The 21639-nt window shown below is 65.0% G+C and overlaps 1 protein-coding gene across 3 annotated transcripts in view; it reads right to left on the bottom strand.

Annotated features, from left to right (window-relative positions):
• The window catches only part of SMTN (smoothelin), a 52080-nt gene that overhangs the window by 4015 nt on the left and 26426 nt on the right, over positions 1-21639 (bottom strand). The window contains exons 9-21 of one of the 3 annotated variants that reach the window (XM_084648946.1): positions 21175-21241; positions 18225-18326; positions 17131-17811; positions 16235-16311; positions 8907-9065; positions 8384-8459; positions 7673-7837; positions 6233-6295; positions 5917-5977; positions 5121-5291; positions 4916-5039; positions 3696-3847; positions 1824-1993 (exon numbers count right to left, since the gene is read on the bottom strand). In XM_084648946.1, the coding sequence (XP_084505072.1) occupies positions 1849-1993; positions 3696-3847; positions 4916-5039; positions 5121-5291; positions 5917-5977; positions 6233-6295; positions 7673-7837; positions 8384-8459; positions 8907-9065; positions 16235-16311; positions 17131-17811; positions 18225-18326; positions 21175-21241 (2043 nt within the window). In that variant the 3' untranslated portion in view covers positions 1824-1848. The remainder of the gene's footprint in view (positions 1-1823; positions 1994-3695; positions 3848-4915; positions 5040-5120; positions 5292-5916; positions 5978-6232; positions 6296-7672; positions 7838-8383; positions 8460-8906; positions 9066-16234; positions 16312-17130; positions 17812-18224; positions 18327-21174; positions 21242-21639) is intronic. The other 2 variants (XM_084648948.1, XM_084648947.1) reach the window with 2 other exon arrangements.

The raw sequence follows: 21639 nt of genomic DNA, 5'->3' as shown, positions 1-21639 counted from the left end.
CGGCTCCCCCTCAGCCAGGGACACAGCAGCCAGCTGGGGCCCACACAAGAACCTGTGCTGAGCTGGCTGCCCCACGGCCCTGCAGTCCGGGCTTCCCACCCCAGCCTCCTGGTCTCGCCCCCACCTGCTGATCTGCACAAAGGGAGGGCTCAGCATGCGGGCAGGGCTGTACACCCAGAAGGGGGGCGCGGGCTCGGTGTACACAGGGTACCCAGCCCTCTGCCACACCCAGCTCGGCACCCCCTGCCAGGACCGCTGGCGCTGGGAGTGAAAGGGGCTTGCTGGCCAGCGGCTTCCAGGCATTTGGCCGAAAGTGCCAGGAGGGGGCAGGCACCTCCTGCTCCCCTCCCTCAACAGTGCCTGCTTGCTTCCACCAGCACGGGCATGGAGAGGGGATGTGGGAGCCAAGACTGGCACAGGGTCTGCTGGGCACTCAGCACAGAGCACCGGTGCTGGGGGTAAGGGCTTCTGCCCCCCCATCCCTGCCCACTTTACGCCAGGGGCCCTCTGCCCTGCAGCTCCCCACTCATACAGCTGTGGTGATGCTGTCCCATCCTGCTCCAGGCCAAGGCCCCGTACGGTTCTTTCAATGCACTGAGTCCTGCGCTGCAGCAGAGAGCGGGCGATCACTGCAGTGACATCTCCAGCCTGGGGGGCCCTCCTGGCTCTGGCCGGCTTGGCGCCTAGGTGACCCCGGCCAGCACCTGCTGCTCCCCTTGCTTCCAGCGCCTCTGGAAATGCAGCCCCAGGCAGCTGGTTCCCCCCCTCCCCACCACGGGGCACTCAGGCACAGGCCCGGCTGGGTTTGTGATTGAAAAGCTTGAGGCAGCCTCAGGAGAATCCCTGCCCTTATAAAGACATAGCTGAACCTGCAACGTGCTCAGCGCAGCACGGGGCCGCGTGCCGGGGAGGCTCCAGCAGGAGCAGAGATGCCCCCAGACAGGCCCAAACACTAACAAGGAGCAGCGTGATGGACGTGCCTGAGTCACACTTTCCAGGCTCCCTGCTCCCATTGCCTGCCCATATATGACTAGGAGGGACTTTGCAGCGGGAGGGCTTGCTCACCTCGCCTGATCCCCGGCTCAGCCTCTGCTCAGCCCCGCAGCCTCACTGCCCTGGGCCGGGGGCTGGGAGCGGGTGCTGGGGACGAGAACTCTGCTCTTGCGGGACACAAAGACTGAGGAAGCACCAGGCCCAGGAGTTCACTGGCCCCCTGGCCTTGCCAGAGGGGAGCCAACCCAACTCAAGCATGAGCAATGGGGCATGGAGGGAGCCACTCTGCCAGCCCTCGATCCAGCCACAGGCTGCTCCAGCACAGTGGGAAGTGTAATTAAAGCAGCAGTTCGGAACAGCCACCCCTGCCCCAGATCCCGGGCTCAGAGAGCTGGGGAAGGAAATCTCGTCAGGGCACCCCTCCTCCTGGCGGGGAGCAGCCGGCCAGGGTCCAAGGCTAAGGCTCAGCCCGAGTTTTACGCTGGGGTGCGATGTCCTCTTCCCCTCCCCAGTCCCCATTCTAGATGCTGACACTCTGGCAGTGTTTCTGGACAGCCCTGGCTGAGGTCAGAGTCAGTCTGGCACCCTGACATCTGGCCTGCTCTCTGGGAAGAGGGGTATGCCCCCTGGACCCTCACCCCACGGATGGCAGGACTCACCCCCTCTCCCCTCACCTTCTGCACAGATGCACCCAGGCCTTGCCAGGTTCACCCCTGCCCTGCCCGCTAGCCCCCAACTCAGCACAGCACAACCAGGCCCCTCGCTGCCCCCTCCTGCCAAGGGCACTGCCAAGCCGGGGCTGGACGGTAGATTGAGAGGAAGATTCTCACCATCGCTCCCGGGGGTGTAAATAGGCTACGACTTTTTGGTTTTTACCAGCCCCTTCTGGACCAGGCAGCGATAGAACTCCTGAATGTATGTGTACACACACTTCCAATCCGGCTCGCGCATCCGGACCATGTCCTCCACGTCGAGCAACTGCGGACAGTCTGCGTGCTTCCTGGGGGCGGGGGGAAAGGGGGAGCGAGTGATCACAGCCCAGTCCGGGGGAGGGAGAGGGGGGAAGAGAGAGAGAGAACAAGAGAAACGTATCAATCCAATTCACATTCCCCTGGTGCCATAACAACGCTCCAGTTCACACATGCTCTGGGGAGGGTGCGTAATGCGGAGGGGGGGCATTCCCAGGTACCGCTGCACTAATGGCACTGTGAGACTAACAGGAATCGGGGCTACACAAGCACAGCCAGGGGAGTCATAGGTGCGGGAGCGTGAGGTCCAGGCGTGAGGAGATCCAGAGCGGAAGAACAGAGTGAGACAGAGGAGGAGAGGAAGGGAGTGAAGTGCTCTGGCGCCAACCAGTGGTTGAGGAGCAGATTCCAGAGCGGAGCAGCTCTCTATATAGCTGCGTATATAGATGGGGTGGCAGAGGGGAAGGCCCAGCTCCTCCTTGCCTGGCTCCGCTTGGAATCGGTGCAAGAAGCTCACCGAGGGCTAGAGGGGGAGGAAGGGGAAGGGCCACCTGGCTTCCAGGCCGGAGGGATCGATTGCTCTCATGGTCCACGCACCGGTCCCCGTTAAGGCAAAAGGTTTAATTAATAGGAAGGCGGAAGTCCCAGGCACACGCACCTGTTTGCTGTACCCTGTGCGGACTGGAAAAAAGAGCACTTGGGCCCTGGGGAGCTGGCACTCACGCTCCGTCTGGGGCCACCTGGCCCCCAGACATCATCCCCGGCAGGGCAGCCTGCACGGGCCAAGGGAACTCGGAGATCCCCTCCAACACACACACGCACATCCCCAGCCTGCGGAGACACTGGAGGAACTAGCCTGCCACTGAAGGGAAGGAGGGATAGGTGGGTGGATGGATGGAGAGACAGAAGGAAGGAAAGGGGCTGACAGCCTCCAGCTGGACCGGCTCCCTTTTCTCAGCACCTCAGGAAACCAGAAGCAAAAAGGGGGCACTCAGGAAGCTGCAATAGCGCCCCAGCCCCCGGGGCAGGCCCCAACCCTCGGGGCGGGCTCCAGCCCCCAGCCGCCCGGGCTGCAGCGCTGCACCGCACCAGGGCCCCCACCAGCCTTACCATCCCCTCCCTACTCGACGCCAGTCAAGCCCCAGGCAGCTTGAGGGGCCTCGGCCTGCACAGGTTTTGCTCCAGCGTTCAAGCAGTTAGAAGAGGGGGACGGAGGCAGGGGAAGGGGCTCCGTGCGCCCAGGGTTAGCCAGGGAAGGCCAGCCACTGTCGGTGCTCAGCTGCATGGCGGGGCAGCGGCTGCCGGTTATGGGGAAGGAGCTCTCTGGGGAATCATTCGGTCCCTTGCGAAGGCTGCTCCGGGGCCATCTCAGCGATGCTTGGGGCTCTGAGTGTTACGGGGCGAGAGGGGTTTGGCCCAACATCTCTGCACTGAGCACTGGGCTGCGTTGGCTTCCTATGCACCTGCACGGACGTCGCTTTGCCCAGCGTCAGGCCAGAGCAGCCACGCACGGCATGCTGGGAAGCAGCAGAGCCAGCCTGAGAGCCCCAAGCACGTGGCAGGGCAGCAGGGAGCTGGCTCAGCTCAGAGGAGAGGCAGCCCTAGGGGCACTTGCTGCTTCCCTGCGCCAGCCTTAGCAGGGCAGTGCCATGCTCCTGACCCAATGGAGCTGAGCTCGAGGCAGGGACCCAGCCCCGGCCCGCATTGCACAGTGGGGAGGGGAGGGGGACGTACTCTGCCGAGGAGAAGGCCACCTCAAAGTTGCGGCGGCGGTTCTGGGGCGTCAGCTGTGTGTAGTCGAAGGCCTCGGGGAAGAAGTTGTGGACGAGGGCACAGAAGGCCATGCCGTCGCTCCAGCTGGAGGAGAAGTTCTGGATGTCCACGTGCTGTGGGACAGAGGCAGGGTCAGGAGAGGGAGCAGGCCCCAGCCTGGCTAGGGGCTGGGAGGAGAGCAGGCCCTGGCCAAGAGCCGAAGGGGATGGGGGAGCGGGGTGGGGACTAGGGCCTGATCCAGCCAGGAATCGGGGTGAAGGGGAGGGGAAAGGAGAAGCCAGCCTGGCCAGGAACTGTAGGGGAAGGAGGGTGGGGGTGAGCAGGGCCTGCTGCTGCTAGGAGCCCTGATAGGACTGCCAACTTTCTAATTGCAGAAAACTGAATACCCTTGCCCTGCCCCACTCCCTCCTTTACCCTCCCTCCTGTCACTCGCTCTCTCCCACTCTCGCTCACCTGCTCAGTTTCACCAGGTGCAGGAGGGGGTGAGGGCTCCGACTGGGGATGCAGGCTCTGGGGTGGGGCCAAGGCTGATGGGTTTGGGGTGCAGGAGGGGGGCTCCAGGCTGAGGCAGGTGGTTGGGGTGTGGGAGGGCTGGCTCTGGGCTGGGGGTGCAGGCTCCGGGGTAAGGCCAGAAATGGGGGGTTCAGGGTGTGGGAGGGAGCTCCGGGCTGGGGAAGGGGGTTGCAGTGTGTGTGTGGGAAGGGGGGCGGGGGCTCTGGGGGGAGGGGGGGGTCCCGATGTGGGCTCTGGGCAGTGCTGACTTCAGGCAGCTCCTGGAAGCGGCTGGCATGTCCCTCCTGCTCCTAGGTGGAAGGGCCAGGTAGCTCTGTGCCCCTGCTCTGTGCTCCCATTGGCCACACAGTTCCCAGCCAATGAGAGCCAGCGCCTGCAGGCAGGCGCAGCGCACAGAGCCCCCCCGGTGGCCCCTCTGCCTAGGAGCAGGTGGGACATGCCAGCCACTTCCGGGAACCACGCAGAGCCAGGCAGGGAGCCTGCCAGCTCCACTGCACCGGCACCACCACCAACCAGACTTTAAACAGCCTGGCCAGCGGTGCTGACCGGAGCCTTCAGGGTCGCTTTTCAACTGGGTGTTCCGGACCTGGCAACCCAAGCCCCAGAGGATGGGGGGCAGGGAGTGGGCCCAGCCTGGCCAGGAGCTGCAGGGGAAGGGGGGCACTGACCTCATAGCCCCGGGTCTTCGCTCTGCACCAGTCCAGCAACATCTGCTTGATGCTGTTGGCGTTGGGGACACCGAAGCTCGAGGAGCGCTGCACGGCGACCCGCGACATGGCCGGGCTCGAGGGGCTACGGGGAGCACACACAGCATGTTGATTGACTTCCCACGGCATCGGCCCACCCCAGCCCAGCCGCACCCAGGGCCCTCACCTCCCGCTCTCCTTCTCCAGCTTCTCGATCATGGCCTTCCGCGCCTGTGTGGCCGACGTCTTGGGCAGGCTCTGAGCCTTCAGCAGCTCCTTCTTCTTCTCAGCCTGGCGCCGCTCCAGAGCGGCCAGACTGCCCTGGCGCGAGCTGCTCTCGTCCTCGCGGTCAAAGATGCTGGGAGAGGGAGAGAGACAGACTCAGCATGGAGGGAGGTCTCTGTTCAGCAAGGTCCCAACAGCACCCGGGGAAGGGGTGCAAGGATCTCTTCAACTCTGCCCAGGGGGGCCGAAGGAGCAGCTGCAGCTCCCCAGACTCAGCTGCAGGCGAGGGTGCTCAGCCCAGGAATGCAGGCCCAGAGGTCTCAGCTGGGCCCCCCAAACCGGGGGGAGAATCTGCCTTCATGTGGCAGCGACAACACTACTCAGGGTTGTGGGAGCCTTAAATCAGTGGGGTCCGAGATCCCCAAGTGACAGGCACCGGGTTCTCCTGGCCCTCCAACAGTGCACTGGACACTCCGCCACATGGGACATCACAAGACCCCCAAAGGCTGACACTCCGCAGGACTGCTGGAAGGACAGGTAGCAGGCTGGGTGACAGCAGCTGCTCTGCGGGGTGGAGAGTAGCCAAGGTCGCTGACCTTTGAGGACACCGAAATACAATGGGTAAAGGCCTGTGCCACCCATGGATCCCAGCATGGGGGGCAAGCGGCCCACACTGAGCTGCCATGCCTTTCTCCACCTTCCCCAGGGCACAGGAGCTCTCCCAGAGGGCACTGCCCATTCAGCAGGGGGTCACTCACCTGCCCACCTTCTTGGATGAGGAGCTGTAGGAGGATTTGGTCTGGACGAACGTGCTGCCATCTGCAGAGGCAAGGAGAAGAACCTCAGACACTGAGGGAGGTAGTGGGAGCTGTCTTTTCCCTGTGCCTGGCGCTGCCCAGAGGCGCTGCAGCCTGCTTCCACCAGGGCCCAGCACCAACGGGCAAGTGGTTGCCCCTCCCGCCCATCCCAGGACTGAGCGCTCAGTGCCAACGGGCAAGCAGGTGCCCCCAGAGGAAGGGGGAATTGCCACCAGGCGGCAGGAGAGCAGGCCAGAAGGGGGCAAAAGGCCCTTACTCTCTGATCGCTTTGTGTAGCTCGACTCCACTGTTGTCATACGGGAGGTTCTGGTGCCGTCGTCTGCAAAGGGAGGAAAAGACAAAGAAGGGTCAGCCAGGGTGGGGTGAGGCCAACACCTACAGCACCCGCCCCTGGAGAGGGCAGGGCCAGACGGACGGCATGGCTGCAGAGAGGCAGCTGAGCGAGGCCAGCAAGCTCCGCAAAGGCCAGGCTGATGGGCGTGTGTGCAGCAGGCTCCAAAGACAACACAGAGTACGGGGCAGAAAGAGGCAGGGAGGCCCAGCCTGGCGGCAGGAGATGCAGAGAAGGCTCTGCCCCAGCCTGAAGAGAACAGGCCAGTGGCAGTGAACGAAAGGAGCAGAGGCAGTATGAAGCCAAGGCAGGCTTCTCCAAGGAGAGCGCCACCCAGCCAGAGCCTGGCCTGGCCGGGAGCCAGAGCAGTTGGTGGAAGGGCCCATGTGGCCAAGCTTCCTTGTATGCCTTAAAAGGCAGGTGGCAACAGGAAGGAACCGTAAGAGCCAGGGCTCCTTGAGCCACAGGCATAGGAAGGAAGGTGCAGCTGAGGGCAGGGTGCACAGGCCAATGGGGGAGAGAACAGTCCCAGCCCTGGGGGGAGGAGGGGGCTGTGCTGGACAGAGCCCCTTGGGCAAGGCTTGCTGGAGGAGCTGGCCGCCTGAGTTCATGCCAGCCTGGGCAGCGGCTGCTGGCAGGTAGAGGAAGCGCAGGAAGGGACAGGTGAGGCCAGGGATGGCTCCAGCCAGCCAGGGAGGCCCAGCTTTAACCAGGGGCCCAGTTACAGACCCATGACCACTCCAAAGGCTCCATGCCCACCATGCCATGGGCTGTGCTCGCTGGGGGCTCCCCATGCAGGCCCCATGGTTGGTGTAGTCCTGTGCCCCAGGCTCCACACTGGCCTACTCCAGCTCTCCCTGAGCTGGCATGTCCCTGGAGCCATCCTGGGAAGCAGGGAATTCTTGGCACAGAGGCTGCACCTCCAGAGCCCAGCAGACTCACAGCAAGGCAGAGCACATGCATGCTGGATGCTCTCGGCGGTGGGGAGCCAGGCCCCATGGCTGCCAGCTGTCCTGGATGGCTGGGCCCAGGAGCCCTTTTTCAGAGTGAAGCCCAGGCAGCCAAGCACCGTCTTCACAGGGACAGCGAAGGCAGAGAGAAACAGAGAGAGACTCCAAGAGCAGGGGCTGCGCCTTGGGAGATGATCGAGAAGAGGCCAGCAGAGACTGGCAGGCACCCAGAGACAACCCTGTGCCAGGGTGGCAGAGAAGAGATCAGCAGAGAGGGCCCCTGCCAGGGTGGCAGAGAAGAGATCAGCAGAGGGGGCCAGTGCTAGAGTGGCACAGAGCGGGCTGTGCTGGGTGTGAGCGGGACCAGGCTGAGAGATCAAGCGGTAGTGCTCAGTGGCCTTGCAGGGCCCCTTACTGGACTGGACGAGGCGCTCAGTTTTGGTGAGTGTGTGGCGGGCTGAACCATCAGCCGACTGGGCGCTCTGCTGGGTGGTGGTCTCGGTGGCCTGGGCCGCCTTCCCCGCCGCGGCCTGGTTCTTCATCTCCTGCAGCCGCTGGCCCCGCTCCTTGTCCCGCTGCTCTGCAAATGCACGCGGGCGATGGCGTGAATGCGGAGATGAGGGCACAGGGGGCGATGGATGCTGCCTGGCATGGAGCCACCACAGCCTCTCTGGGGTGCCCAGCCCAGTCCATCCTCTGCTCCACGGTCCAGGACTCAGGGCCCTGTGGGGAACTCCTTGCCCTGACAGAGCCGGAGACACAGCAGGAGGGATGGGGACGTTCTCCCAGCCAGGCCCCTGCTGCTCCTCGCCCATGATGCTGCCTTGCCAGATGGCGCCATGGCTATGGCACTGCAGAGACTCACACACAATGATCCGCAAAGGCTACAGAGCCTGCCTGCCTCCATGGCCAAGCCCCTCCCTGGGGTAGGACCCAGACGTCCCCATGCCAGCTCAGGTTTCGGTAGCACGGCTCCTGGCTCTCTGACCCCCCGTCTGCTGCTTCCATTCCACAGCCCTGCCAGCCTGCTGCCAGGGTCAAGGTGCCCACCCCCAGCCTACACAGGCCCTTGGGTGAGCCCATGGCTCCCCCAGCCACCAAGACCCGGGGTCCCATGAGCAGCTACCTCTCTTCCTCTGGCGCAGCTCCCGCATGGCAGTGCGGATCAGCCGTCGCTCCTCGAAGTCCGACGTCTGGTCCAGCTGCCAAGGCAAGCGCGACACCAGCAACCTCAGCAACCGTGGCCTCATCCCCTGCCCCACAGCCAGCCCCAAACTCCACCACGGCCTCACCCCCCAACCCTGCCCCACTGCGGCCTCAGCCCCAACTCCACCACAGCCTCGCCCCCACCTAGGGTGACCAGACGTCCTGATAAAATCGAGACTGTCCCGATTTTCAGTTCTTTGTCCCGCGTCCCAACCAATGCACGATCCGGACGCCATTTGTCCCAGTATTGCGGCTTTGACTGCTTGGGCACTTTTTTTTTTTTTTTTTGCGGGGGGGGGGGGGAGGGCTTCCCCCATGTGTCCCGATATTTTGTCTGTTTCATCTGGTCACCCTACCCCCACTGCCCCCTCAAACCCAAGCCACCGCCCGGCTGGGGTAGCTCAGCCAGAGGCAGAGGGCAGGCTCAGCCAGGCCCAATGTACCATCTTATCCAGCACGTCCTCCTCCTCGATCCTGCTCAGCTCCTCAGCGCTCAGCTTGCTCCTCTTCTCCGGCTCCCTCGCCTGGGCCTTCTCCATCCCATTGGGCAGCTCCGGCTCTGGAACCAGCACCTGGGGCTGCTGCGTCAGCTCGGCCTCCATCTGCAACAAGATGGGCCAATGTCGAGAACCTCCTCCCCGCTCCAGAGCGCCCTGCCCTGCCGAGGGCCCGGGCAAACCCCACGCATACATCCCCCGGCCCCACAGGGAGAGCAGCTCCGGGTGCTCCCCCCAGCCAACAGGCCCAGCTCCCAGCGCTGGGGGGGTGCATGCCCACGAGCAGCGCGGACTTGGTTTTCCACCCCTAGTAAAGGGTAGCTCCAGTACTACCGTGCCCTCAGCGCCAGGCTGGGTATTAGCTATAGGCTGACGAGAGGGAAGAGCGCCACCTACTGCATTGCCAATGCCACTGCCCGACCATCCGCCCAGCTCCCGCTACCCACCGAGCCAGGCAGTACCAGCAAGCCCAGCAGAGGCTCCATCTGCCAATCCTCTACACCCACACAACAGGCTGAACTGTCCTGCCCTTCCCTAGCCGCCCCCACCCCACTCCATAAGTAGAGCTCTGTTGGGGGGCAGCCCTGACTATCTCCATACACAGTGGGGATGTGACAGACCAGAGGTCCCCCAGCAGGCCAGTGCAGGAACAGAACCCAGGAGTCCCGTCTCCCAGTCCTGGGCTTCTGCCACTGAGCCACATGTGACAAAACAGGAATATTTTGTAATCTTTTTAGGAGATCTATTTGTGCCTCAGTTTTCCCCTATGTGCTGGACTGTCACTAGCATGTGGAAAAGGGCTGCTTGCACTCTGGGCAGGCAAAGAGACAGATATGGGTGTTGCCTAGCTGTCTGGGCCCTAGGTTCAAGTTCATGGTGCTCTGGAGAATACAACAGCAGATCCAATTACCCAGACGCTGACACCGAGCAAGCAAGGACCCAGAGGCATATGGACTTCCCCACCTCCCAGCAAGGGGGCCCCCCAGCATTTCCCCAGCTCGGAAACAGGGGTCTGGAGAGGTGTGAGCAGGGGGACAAGCGTTGGCTGCTAGTGGCAGTCAAGGGGGCTCTGACCTGAGATTTGGACCAAGGTCAGACGGACAGAGAGCCAGAGTTCACTACAGCTTGGCTGGGCGCCCCAGAATGGATGATGTTTTACCCTTCCTTCCTCTGGGCTACCCCAAGGCCGTCCTGTGCTGTGCTCCGAGTGACTAATAAACCTGACGGGCTTGGCAACACTGCGAGTATCACTGCACAAGCTGGACGAGGTGCATGCTTTCCCCAAGAGCAGACAAGTCCCCCTCGGCTGTCTCAGCGGGACTCGCTGACCAGAGCTGATGGGGTGGAGCAGGGGGGCTGCAGGCCCAGAGGTCCAGTCGGAGGAGGAGGGGAAGCCGCGTGGCTTCCCCCGGAGGAAGTGAGAGACGCCGGGGATCTGGCCCATGGAAGGGTTCCCTCCCAGATGCTGTTCCAAAGCTGACCCTAGCTCCAATCCTGTGGCTCCATGACACCATGGGCACCACCCCACACCACCAGAGCCCAGCAGCCTGGTGCAGTCCAGCCTGTGGGGCAGACATGTACTGCTCCTGTGGATGGGCAATTCCTTCCCTACCCTCAACTCCTGCTCTCCGCCTCAAAGGGCACGCGGAACCCTGCAATGGGAACGGAGGAGTCAGGGACAGGGCTACTGTCAAGTTTCATGGTAACCCTAACACAGGCCTGAGGGTCCAATCAGCCCATCCAAGATCCGCAGCAGTGAGTACACACGTCAGGCAGCCCAGATTCACCCAGAGAGCGACGGCTGCCCGCAGCAGGCAGGCCCCACTGCCCAGTGAGCAGGGGCGCTGCCTGGGGCAGGCGGGTGGGCTGGGCAGCAGGCACCGTGGAGCCAGGGAGGTCAGCGCCCGCCTCTGCTCCAGCACAGGATTTCCAGGGGGATTAAGAGGCTTATCGGAAAGAGGATCCTGTGCTGGGGATCAGGAGCTGCCCTGGCAACGAGGCCAGGCCCAGCCTCTTCTGAACAATCATGTGGTGCCAGCTCCTTGTCAACACAGCTCCCAGCTCGGGCAGCCGGCCAGGCCTACAGTAGCACCGCAAAGGCCTGTGGGCAGGGGCTGAGGTCAGCTGTGGGGCTGAGACCACACCTGCTTGCCTCCATTCGCACACCCCCAGCAGAGCTTGGGCACCCCGGCGCTGGCCGCCTGAGGGGCCAGCTCTCAGTAGCCCCGTTGGAGCAGGGTGCCCTCCATGGCAGGACAGGATGGGGCAGGAGAGCCAGGCAGGCCAACCTATACAGCACTGCTGCCCTCTGGCTCTGCTTGGACCCAGCCCCCCAGGCTGGGCGTGACGGCCAGCAGCGCGGCCTCTCTCTCTGCCCAGCTGCTTGCTGGGGGTCAGTTCTCTTTGGTTAAAACACCAGGGGACCAAGGGCTGGGACTTCCCACCAGCCCTGGGGGCAGGGGTCGACCAGATGCCTAGCGCCCTTGGCAGGAGGCTGGCCTCTGTGGCCAGGGCTAGTGGTAGGCAGGCAGCGATGGGAGGAACCAACCCTAGGGCAGGGTCTAACGCCTTGTCAGCCGGGCCCGCTGGGCTGTGTGCACAGCAGCCCCACTAGCCCTGGTGCTCTGGCAGATTATCCCTGCAGGGGCCACACCCAGATCCAGGCAGCCCCGCGCCTCCCTGCCCAGCGGCCAGGGGAGACCCCGCTCACAGCGACAGCCTCGAGCAGCTCTGACACGGCACAGTGCCCCAGCACTCGCCGGAGGGCGCAGCTCCCTGGCTGGGCTTGGAGCCGGTGTAAGGAGACCCCAGGCCAGCTGTTCCTGCAAACAAACACGGGCAGGCAACAGCACCCACCACAACAGGCTGCTCCAGATGGCATGTCAGCAATGCGAGGCAGGCGGCCCGGATTGGCTCCGGGTGATGGGAGCCTCGGCTGGCACAGGTCTCCCTCAACTGTAATCTCCTGCCACAGCTACAGTTAATCCCCCGTGAAAATGCACCTGCCTGGGCCAGCAGCAGCTGGCGCCAGCTCTGGGGCTCCCCCGCAATAGCTTCCCTTTCCCCAGGAGCCAAAGCTCAGGAAAGGGCCGACAGGAGTACAGGGGCCTCACCCAGCCAGCTCCAAGCTGGCCGCCTGCTGTGGCCCTAACAGGGGGAAGGGTATGGAGGTGCCGGCACTGAGTACCCAGAGCAGTTTTGCAGCTCAGCCAGCAGGGGCAGGCCAAGGCTTCTGCCCAAGCAACATCTGCCCACCCCTGCCTCCTTCCCCCTTGGAGGGAAGAAGGGACCCAAGACACAGCCAGCCAACGCTGCCCGTGGGACGGGCTCTCGGGGAAGCTGTCCACTGGAGGGAGTGGGCCTGCCACCCTGCCTTCCCCTGCCCAGTGCCCGCACACTCACAAGGCTGTTGCCCCTGGAGAGGTGCACAGATGACTGCCTGCGGGTGCTGGAAAAGGTGGGCGGATGGGCCACGGGGCTGCTGGGCTCCTCGGTGCCCGCAAAGTGGGCACATGGATCTTGGGCCTCCAGGAAGAGGGTGCTGGGGTCTTTCTCCTCCAGATCCTGGGCTCCCAGCCAGAGCGTGAGCACCTCCAGCTGCCGGCCGAGGCGCGCCTGCTCTGCCCGCAGCACCAGGTGCTCCTCCTTCAAGTCGTTGAGGGCGTTGGCCAGGGGCTGCAACTGCTGTAGAGCCTCCTCCAGGCGCCTCTCAGTGGCCAGCTGGAAGGCCTGGAGGTCCAGCCGGATCTCCTCCACCGTCGCCTCCCGGGCATTGTCCAAGCTGGGGAGGTGCACCCCCGGCATGATGCTGGTGGGGGATGGGATGCGGGCACGGCAGGGCCCCTCGCTGCCACGCCGCAGGCTCCCGGGGTGAGACACAGTATGGTCAAGGTCCTCTCGCTGCCAGCTCCGGGCGGTGGGCTCTGCAAGCTCCCAGCTCTTTATAGGGGCCCTTGGGCGTTGCCCCTCCCCGGGGCTGGGCTTTGTGTTCAGCCCCGCTATTCTTATCGCACAGGCCGGGGCCGGGCAGAGGGGCTGACACAGGAGCCGGATGGGGAGGTGCTGAACTTGGGACGGTTCCCAGAGCAGGCCGGGCAGTGATGGACTCGGGCCAGGTGGCCAAGCCAGGACATGCAGCTGGGCATGGGGCAGTCACTGAGCATGCTGCCTCCCCACCCCAACGCACAGCATGGGCTCCCCCTGAGCTGCCTCCCGGGGTCTAGCCCTCAGCAAACGGGGGAAGGGCTCAATCAAAGGTAGAGAGGGCTTGGATAGAGCAGCCCAGCCCCTGCCATGCTGCCCCACGCCTTCACCTCACCACCCCCCATGCTGCCCCCCACCACACTCACCCCCAAATCCCCCAGCCATGCTGCTCCCCACTGCTCCCCCAGACCAGCGCCCAGCTGTGCCACCCCCTGCACCCCAGCTACCACAGGCCAGCACTAGTGTCCCCTCCCAACACCCTAAGGAGGGGGAGGCAGGGCCTTTAGCCCGTAGCCCTGCAGTTCCTTTGGGGAGAGGCAGACTCCTAGCGCCACTCATGCCCATCCAGGCAGTGCTCCCAGCCCCCGTCCTGTGCCCTGACAGGGCCAGCTCCTCACCCCCGCACCAGCCCCGCCGTGCACAGATCTCCCCCGCAGGAGGGGATGCCTCCACCTGGACCGGCGCTGCCCAGCCTGCGGGCAGAGAGAGCACAATGCAGAGAGGAGCTGGCTGCAGGTCCAGGCTAGGCCTCCATGGGCTATAGGGGCAGGATTTCCTCTGGAGCGGGGTAAAAGACACAGTTCCCCAGCGGGGCTGCCTACTCCGCTTGGGAGTCCTCAGTGGGTCCCCGTCTTCGCCCTATGCCCTCCCACACCCCACAAAAGGCTCTCCCTCCCTCCCCCCCCTCCCCCCACATGGCCTCGGTGTGCACAGCCCAATGCCAGCGTTGGCAGGGACGCTGTCCCTGTCCCACCCCCACACCAGGCCTGCTCCACCCACCGGAACCAAACCTCTCTGCCCCACCAGCTGTTGCCCCCTCTCCGGGGGCTCCATGGCAAGCAAGCCAAGCAGGCAGCTCCAGCCCCACCAGCTGACTCTGCTCTGACACCAGCTCGCCTGGGGGGCACTGAGCACCTGGCAGGGCTGGTAAATAAAGCATCAGCCAGGCAGATCAGGTTCCCAGGCAGCGAGCGGCAGCAGGAGTGAAGTGCCCCCCCTCAGCCCGCCCCCTCTAGGGCCCAGGAGCACGCAGCGCCCTCCGCAGGGGCCCCTGGAATAAAGCACCCCCCAGCAGCCACACTGTTCACCCTCCGCATGGGCACCTGAGAGCACGGCCCCCCTGGTCCCCCGCCCAAGTGCACTCCATGGCCTTGGCCACCCGTACCTGGAAGAGGTCGTGGGCTGCTCCTCCTGCCCTCTCCCCTGCGGACAGCCTCAGCGCACACCTGCCAGCTGCACTCTCCCACCGGGCAGACGCAGCTCCCCAGCCCTGTGCCGGCCACGCTAATACCTTAATGAGAGCTGACGGGCCGCAGCCGGGCCACGGGGCCGCGTTAGCTCATTAGTGCGGGAGAAACCGCCGGCCCCCCCACGCCCAGTAAGAGCTGTCCCTGCAGAGCGCACGGCTCCCAGAGGTGCTGCCCTCCTCCCCCAACCAGCCCCGTGGATGCCGCTCAATCCTGACCCACAGTCCCCCTCTGCTCCCTCAGGGCAGGGTGCAGGAGCCCCAGGGTTGCATGTGGTGGCTGGGCCAGAGCCCATGTGGCTGCTCCTGCAGGGCGGCCCCCCGAGCGTGGCTCCCACGGGGGTCCTGGACACAGAGTGGCCGAGAGCCGCAGACTCAGCTAGAGCGGGGCTGGCTCAGCCCCTCCTCCAGCTCCAGGGGCCAGGTGGGACATGACTCTGGTGCTGCACCTCCTGGGGAAAGGGAGATGCAGACAATCCTGCCACAAGGGGGAGCCACCCACAGGGGCACGTGCCAGGCCTGGTGCCATCCTGGGCCCCACGGCCGCTGGACCTCGAACACCACTGCAGCCTGGCCCTGACGCCTTTGTTTTTCCTAAACACTGCAACATGCCTGAGTGCTCAGCATTACCCTACATGGCCAAGAGCGCCAACCATGCCGGGCCAGCTCAGGGCCCAGCCACACGCACCCACCCCCGCCCCTCTCTTCCCACTTGGAGGCACGCGCCTGGCCACACACACCCGCCCCCCACCCTGGGGACACGTCCAGCCGCACAGGCCTGCCTCCTCCAGGGGTGTGCGCCCGGCTGCATGTTTCCCTTAGCTGGCTCCACTCCAAGGGCCACCCCCCCACACACACACATCCCCCTACCTGGGTCACATGCCCGGTGCACACACCTCCCCCCATCATCCCCCCAGGTGCACGCCTGGCCACACACAGGAATCCCAGCTCCAAGCAGCTGCCTAGGGGCTAGGTGGCCACTCCCTGACGCCAGCCAGCTCTGACCCCTAAAAGGAAGGCAGGGGGGGAAGAGGTCCGTTTTCCAGTCCTTCCCAAGAATCCCCCTCCGGAGCCATGATGGGCAGGGTCCGGCACGGGCAGCTTCTTGCTGCACCCAGCGGGGTCTGGGGCAGAGGTACCACCCCACACTCTGCGGGGCTCTGGGGTCCTGTCCCGTGGTTCATGGGGTCATCTGGCCCCATGTGACCCCAGAGTGAGGCCAGGATCCCCAGAGGGTATGGGGGGATGGGGACACTCCTCACACTGGGCTGCCACCCCTCACACAGACCACACCATCACAGAGCTCCTGGAGTAACACTGCTCTGACCTGGCCACCGGGGAGGGCAGCCACAACAGCTCCCCACCAGGCGCTCGCCGGGCTCAGTTGCAAGCCCCCAAATACACTGGGGGGCTGGGGACAGGCCTGGGCCAATCCCAGCAGGGAGCCACAGGGCCCATGGATCTGATTTCACAGCAGAGCCAGTGGAGGCCCAGGGATTTGTTTCCCTCCCCACCTCCTTCACACAGCCAGAGCCCCACAGTACCTGGCACCGGCTCTTTGCCCCCTGCTCCCCCGGACCCAGCCAGCCAGGGCTGGCAAACTCCTGCACCTGCCGGCTCAAGGGCTGAAGCATCCTTCCCTTGCGCAGGACAGGGCGACCGCACTGTTAAAGCGCCCACCCCCCCAGGTACAGCCTGCACCGCAGGAGGTGCCCAGGTGGCACCTGGCATAGAGTGCGGCAGGGCAGGACTCAGAGGCCTGCAGGGACAGCAGCGCTGGCTGGATCCATAGCCCTGGCGTGCACGCGGTGTAGGGGGGGCTCACCTTGCTGGCCGTGCTGACCCTGCCGGTGCCAGTGCTGCTGATCCGGATGGGCGAGCTCCGCAGCCCCAGGGTCAGCTCTAGGAAGGGAGGGCACAAGAGTAGAGGCTGGCAGCCAGCAACGGCCGCGGCTATCTCAGCACTTCCCCCACCCCCAACAATCGCACTCGTGCCAGCACCCCACGGAACCATACAGGACTCAGATCCGAGCCCCCCGCCCCCACCTGCCGAGCCATAGAGGACACAGCCCCCAGCCCTCTCAGAGCCCATGCAGGATCTGGGCAGAGTCCATTCCCCGAGCGCCAGGGCTCACCATGCAGAGCGAAGCTCACCCTAGCTGATGGCACAGCTGGCCTCTGCACAGGGAAGGTCCAGAGACACAGGGAACCCCCAGCACCGGCAGGGGACTCCCCAGCAGGGAACCTGCCTGCTCCACAGTGAGGGGAGCCGAGGCGCTCCCCAGCTCTGGGGCAGGACTGGGAGGGATCCCTCCCTGGGGGTTAGGAGCAGAACAGCCAGGGGACCCAGTGCCCAGGGAGCGTCCCACAGCCCTTCAGCTGGAGCCGAGACTCCCTTGGCTGGGACAAGGGGCAGCCAGCCCTGGGGCCATACAGCCCAGCTCCAAGAGCGAGTAAAGGCTCTGTTGATTTCCCGTGAGCCCCACTGAGCTGCCCTGGGGAGAGAGGGAACTGTGGGGCATCCTAGCGTGGCAGAGGGACCCCAAGCGGGCAGCCAGGCAGGGGCCAGGGCTAGGCTGCACCCCCAAGGGCTGCAGAGCCAGCCCCACCTGGGCATGCTCAGCAGCGGCTGTCCTTTGCTCCCAGCTCTCCCAGGAGCACAGCTGTGAGACCCACACGTCGCGAGCTCAGCCTGACTGCCGTGGCAGCTGTGGAACCTACCTGCCCGCTGGCTGCCCGGTGTGCCCACGACGCGGCTGCTGAGGGGCTGGGCCCTGCCATCCTTGATCTCGATGGTGAAGAGTGTTTTCATGGGGTCCTCGTCCCTGGCGCTGGCCTTGGTGCCGCAGGCAGGAGGCTGGGGCCGGGCCGGGCGGCTGGGCAGAGAGGCAGCGTGCTGGGCGCCAGGCTCCTCTGTGCCGGACGAGCTTCCCTCGGTGTTTTCAATGGGCCTCTGGGGGGACGTCAGCAGGCTGCCCTGCGATTGGCCAGCCTGGCTCCTCCCCACAGAGCTGCCCTCCTCTTTAGGGCAGGCTGGGCCCCCGGCAATCGCAGCCTCTGCCTCCAAGGAGGAGGTGCGGCGCTCCGCACGACTGCTGGCTGGGGGGCCCCCCGAGCCCTCCTTGACTCCCCGGAGGGCAGCATGGCCCAGTGGCGCTGGGCTGAGTCCGCACCGGGGACCGCTGGGTAAGTCTGCTGTGCACTGGGCACTGCCCGCCTTTGAGCCCCAGGCACCCTGGGGGCGCAGGAGTTGCTGCTGCAGGACCCAGGAGCCTTTGCCAGGGGTCTCCCACTTCTGGCTGCAGGACCTGGGACCAGGCTGGGCCAGGGAATCTGAGGTGAACTTGCGGACGCGCTCCCGCACCGAGTTGGCTCTCTGGAAGGGCTGCTCCCGTGCGGGCTCTGGAAGGGGAGACAGGAGCCGAATGAGGACTTGAGCGATTCACCCTCCCTTGGGCACAGAGCCTGACTGGCACTCGTGCACTTTGCCCGGGAGGGGCCGCGTGGCATCCTCACCCCCAGCTCAGTCAGGTTTCAGGAGGACCCTGCCAGCCCATTACCCCAGGATGGGGAGTGGAGAGGCAGCCTTGCACCAGCTCTCATGCCACCAGGGCAGGTGCCACATCCCATAGGGCAGCTGGCATGCTCTCTAGAGAAGCCAGGGCTGGGGTTCCTTCCCACTGCACCCCTAGAGCAGCAGCGGGCAGTGTCACAGAGAGCCCCTCCCAGGGGCTGCTTCTGAGGGAAGGATATGGGGTAGAGCAAAGGCCAGGGAGCAAGGAGGGCACGTTGGATGCAAGGGGAGAGGGCATTACCTGTGCTGTGGGCCAGGAGCGGGGAGAATGGCGCAGATGGCATGTGGGTGTGGCGGGAGAGATCCTGGCGGGCAGGGGTTCCTGGCACATCATGGGTGGGCGCTGCCAGCCACAGTGTTTGGGAAGGACCAGTCCAAGGTAGCATTTTCAGAGATGCAGAGAGCCCAGTCAAGGAGAGCCATGTTATAACAGCAGCACCCTGCATCACCTCCGAGCACAGCAACCTGAGGCCCGCCCCACGGCCAGGGCAGCCGGGCCCCCCTGTCGCAAAGCCAGGCAAAACCCCCATGGCTGCCCTGCCCCACAGGTACCCAGCTCTCAGCCAGGGGTGAGTTAATCTGGGCCAGCGCAGGCCCACGGCCAGCAGAGGGCACCAGACTGCAGCCCTGCCCCCCAGCTCTGGAGCACACAGAGTCCCCAGGTGGGGCAGCCTGGGGCAGACTCAGGGACAGTGCCCACGTTCCGCCCGCCGCCCCCCTCCAAGGGCGCTGCCAGGCTGGGAGAACCTGGCCAACTTCCTGCAGAGGCGCCCGAGGAGTGCAGGGTTGGCTGCAGAACCAGCCCCTTTGCACGGACTGCATTCGTGCCCCCACTGCCTGGGCCTCCAATGAGCACCCCGCCTCACCAGCTCGTGGCACCAGTTCTGGGCACTGCCCGGGGAAAGCCCACCTGCAGGGGTAGTCGTGAACGGCTGCCCTGGGAACCTGGCTCCAGGGGTTACACTTGGCCAAACCAGGGCCCCTGCCCCTCCAGAGCACAGAGAACAGCGCTGTGCCGCCAGACACCAGCGCCCCCATGCCCTCCGCTGCGACTGGCCGCGCCACACAGACTGGGCTGGGGGCTAGTCCAGCAGGCCACGCTGCCAGGGCGCAACCCTGTGGGGAGAGCCAAGGGGAGGGGCTGCCATGGGGTCTGCGGAAGTTGTCCCCCTTCCCAGAGCAGCGATCACAGGCGATCTCTTGCTCCATGCGCTGCCCTGGCACTGTCATCCCCAGGACCCCCTGCTCTCGGGCAGGGACACGGACACCGCAGCACCTGCCTGGCACCACGCAACAGGCTCACACAGCGGGACGCTGAGCCCACCTCGGCCAGGCCCCAGCCCAGCCAAGGAGTCACCCTCTGTTTGAAGGCCTGGGGGCTTGACCCACTTCTACAGGAGTCCCCATCACAACCATTAGACCCCTCTTGGCCATGGAGAGGGGCCTGACCGGAGTCAGGCATGGTGTGGTGCCTGTCCCTGCTCTGGGCAGACCCCAGGACTGTAGGTCTCCAGGCCTTCTCCCTGCCCCTCCTGCTCACCCCCTTCGCTCCCGCTGCCAGGGAGTCTGCACCCTACGCCCGGCCTTGCTCAATGCCTGGGGGCAGCGCTTGCTGGGCCTTATCCCCCTGCCCCATTGGCGAGGGCCCCTGCCTCACTCCCCTGGCGCAGGAAGCTCAGGGGTGCTGTCACAGAGATGATCCCCCCGGGAGGGCACTGGAGAAGGACTATGCTCAACGACCCCTGCTCCACCTGTCCTGCAGGGAACTCCCGGCTCATCTCAGCCCCTCCCTGGCCTAGCGGAGACCCTGGCAGGCTGAGTCGGGGGGCTGCCCAGGGCCAGGATCTCAGCTGATTCCTCCAGCTCCCTGGGCTCCCCAAGCCGCAGCAGCCAGCGCACAATGGGGAGAAGCCTCGGAGCTGCCTGGTACAGCAGGCCTGTGCTATGAATCAAAGCGCAGGGCAGTCCCCCGAGCTGGGAGCCTGGCTCCCCCGCTAGGCCTGCTAAGCCGCCTCCAGCCAGCAGTGCGAGGTGGAGGGCCAGGAGAGCACAGAGCGGTGCTGAGCCACCAGCCTTATTGGGCTAAAGAATGTAAAAGGCCGGAGTTTGCTGCACACACGGATTCCCTTTCATGGCCCTGCAGCAGCCCAGCGAGCAGCCAGGAGATGTCAGCAGCACCAGCCCAGCCCGCTCCCACATCAACCGGGGCAGCTGATGAGCAGGGTCAGGGAGGGGCCACAGGCCTGAAACCCCCATCCCGTCCCCAGGGGCAGGCACCCCCTCAAGGACTCCCACGCGGACATGGACCAGTCTCCCAAGGCACTGCCATGTCTGTGCCCCCTGCCTTCACTCTGCACCAGGAGTGGTTTGGTTTTGCCAGGGACGCTTGTCCCACCCCAGGAGGCGGGGGGGGGGGGGGGGGGAAGAGGAGAGAAGAGGGCATCCTCCTCCTCGAGCACAGACCCGGCCAGGAGCCCAGAGGTTCATCACAGAAGGCTCAACTCCTTCAAACAGCCAGACTGGAGCAAGGAGGACACAGGCTGTCCAGGAGTGCCAGCAAGGCCACTCCGCCTCCCCCGGAGGGCAGCACTGAGCTGGGAGCCCACAGCGCCCCCTACTGAACTGCCTTGGCACTGCTGCAAGAAAGCCCACAGCTCCGCCCACCCACACCACCCACCTGGAGGGTGGCACCGCCGCAGGGAGCGCCGAGCAACTCTGCAGCCAGCACAGGGGGAAGCACTGCTGTGGGGCGGGGGGCGTGCAGCATCCCCGAACAAGGCAGTTCATGGCACGGCCACACTGGAAGGGGCACTTCTGTGGGGAAGTTCACAGCCCCAAGGGGGAGACTGGCACAGGGGAGCTCCAAGCACCCCCCAGCAGATGCATTGCTGGGTGTCTGCAAAACACCCCCAGAGAGGGGTCCCGCCAATGGAACAAGTCAACATGGCCAGCAGGGAGCTACTGTGGAGAAGCTCGCAGCGCCACTAGAGAGGGGGCACTGTTGCAGAGAAGCTCGCAGCCTCGGTGCCCCAGCATACAAGGAAGCCCTCACTTGGTGCAGGAAGGTCCATAGACACTAGTGACAGCACCATCTACCGGTGCAACTCCCGGCAGGGGCTCCCCGACCACAAGGCCCCAGCCAGGCACAGCAAGTGCTGGGGGGAGGGGATGGCGCCGCACTTGCATCTTACCAGCTCGCGTCTTGTTGGCAGTGCTGGCTGGCTTCTCGGGCGCTTGGCTTTTGACACAGGAGCTGACCTGGGGAAAGGGAGAGGAGGAGTGTAGGGTTAGTCCCAGCAACTCCTCAATCTGACAGGTGCCAGATGGTGCTGGTGAGAGGTGCTGGGTAGTGCCTGCCCTGCCCCCCTCCCCTGACTCTGCCCATCCCCCTGCCCATCCAGCCCTACCCCTCCCACCCCCGGCTCTGCCCACCCCCCTCGATCCCACCACGCAGCTCCCTGCCAATCCAGCTCTGCCTCCCTCCCCTGGCTCTGCCCACCCCCCCTCGATCCCACTGTTCAGCCCCCTGATAATCCAGCCCCAGCTCCACCGATGTGCCTCACTCCTGATCTGCAGCCCCCTGCCATGCCACTCTGGGACCTGGAAAGGCGAGGGCTGACCTTGCAAGGCACAGGGTAGTTTTGTGTCTCTGATAA

This window comes from Lepidochelys olivacea (assembly GCF_965140295.1).
Source record: "Lepidochelys olivacea isolate rLepOli2 genome assembly, chromosome: 15".
Lineage (NCBI taxonomy): Eukaryota > Metazoa > Chordata > Testudines > Cheloniidae > Lepidochelys > Lepidochelys olivacea.
This window is presented reverse-complemented; position numbering and strand designations above follow the sequence as displayed.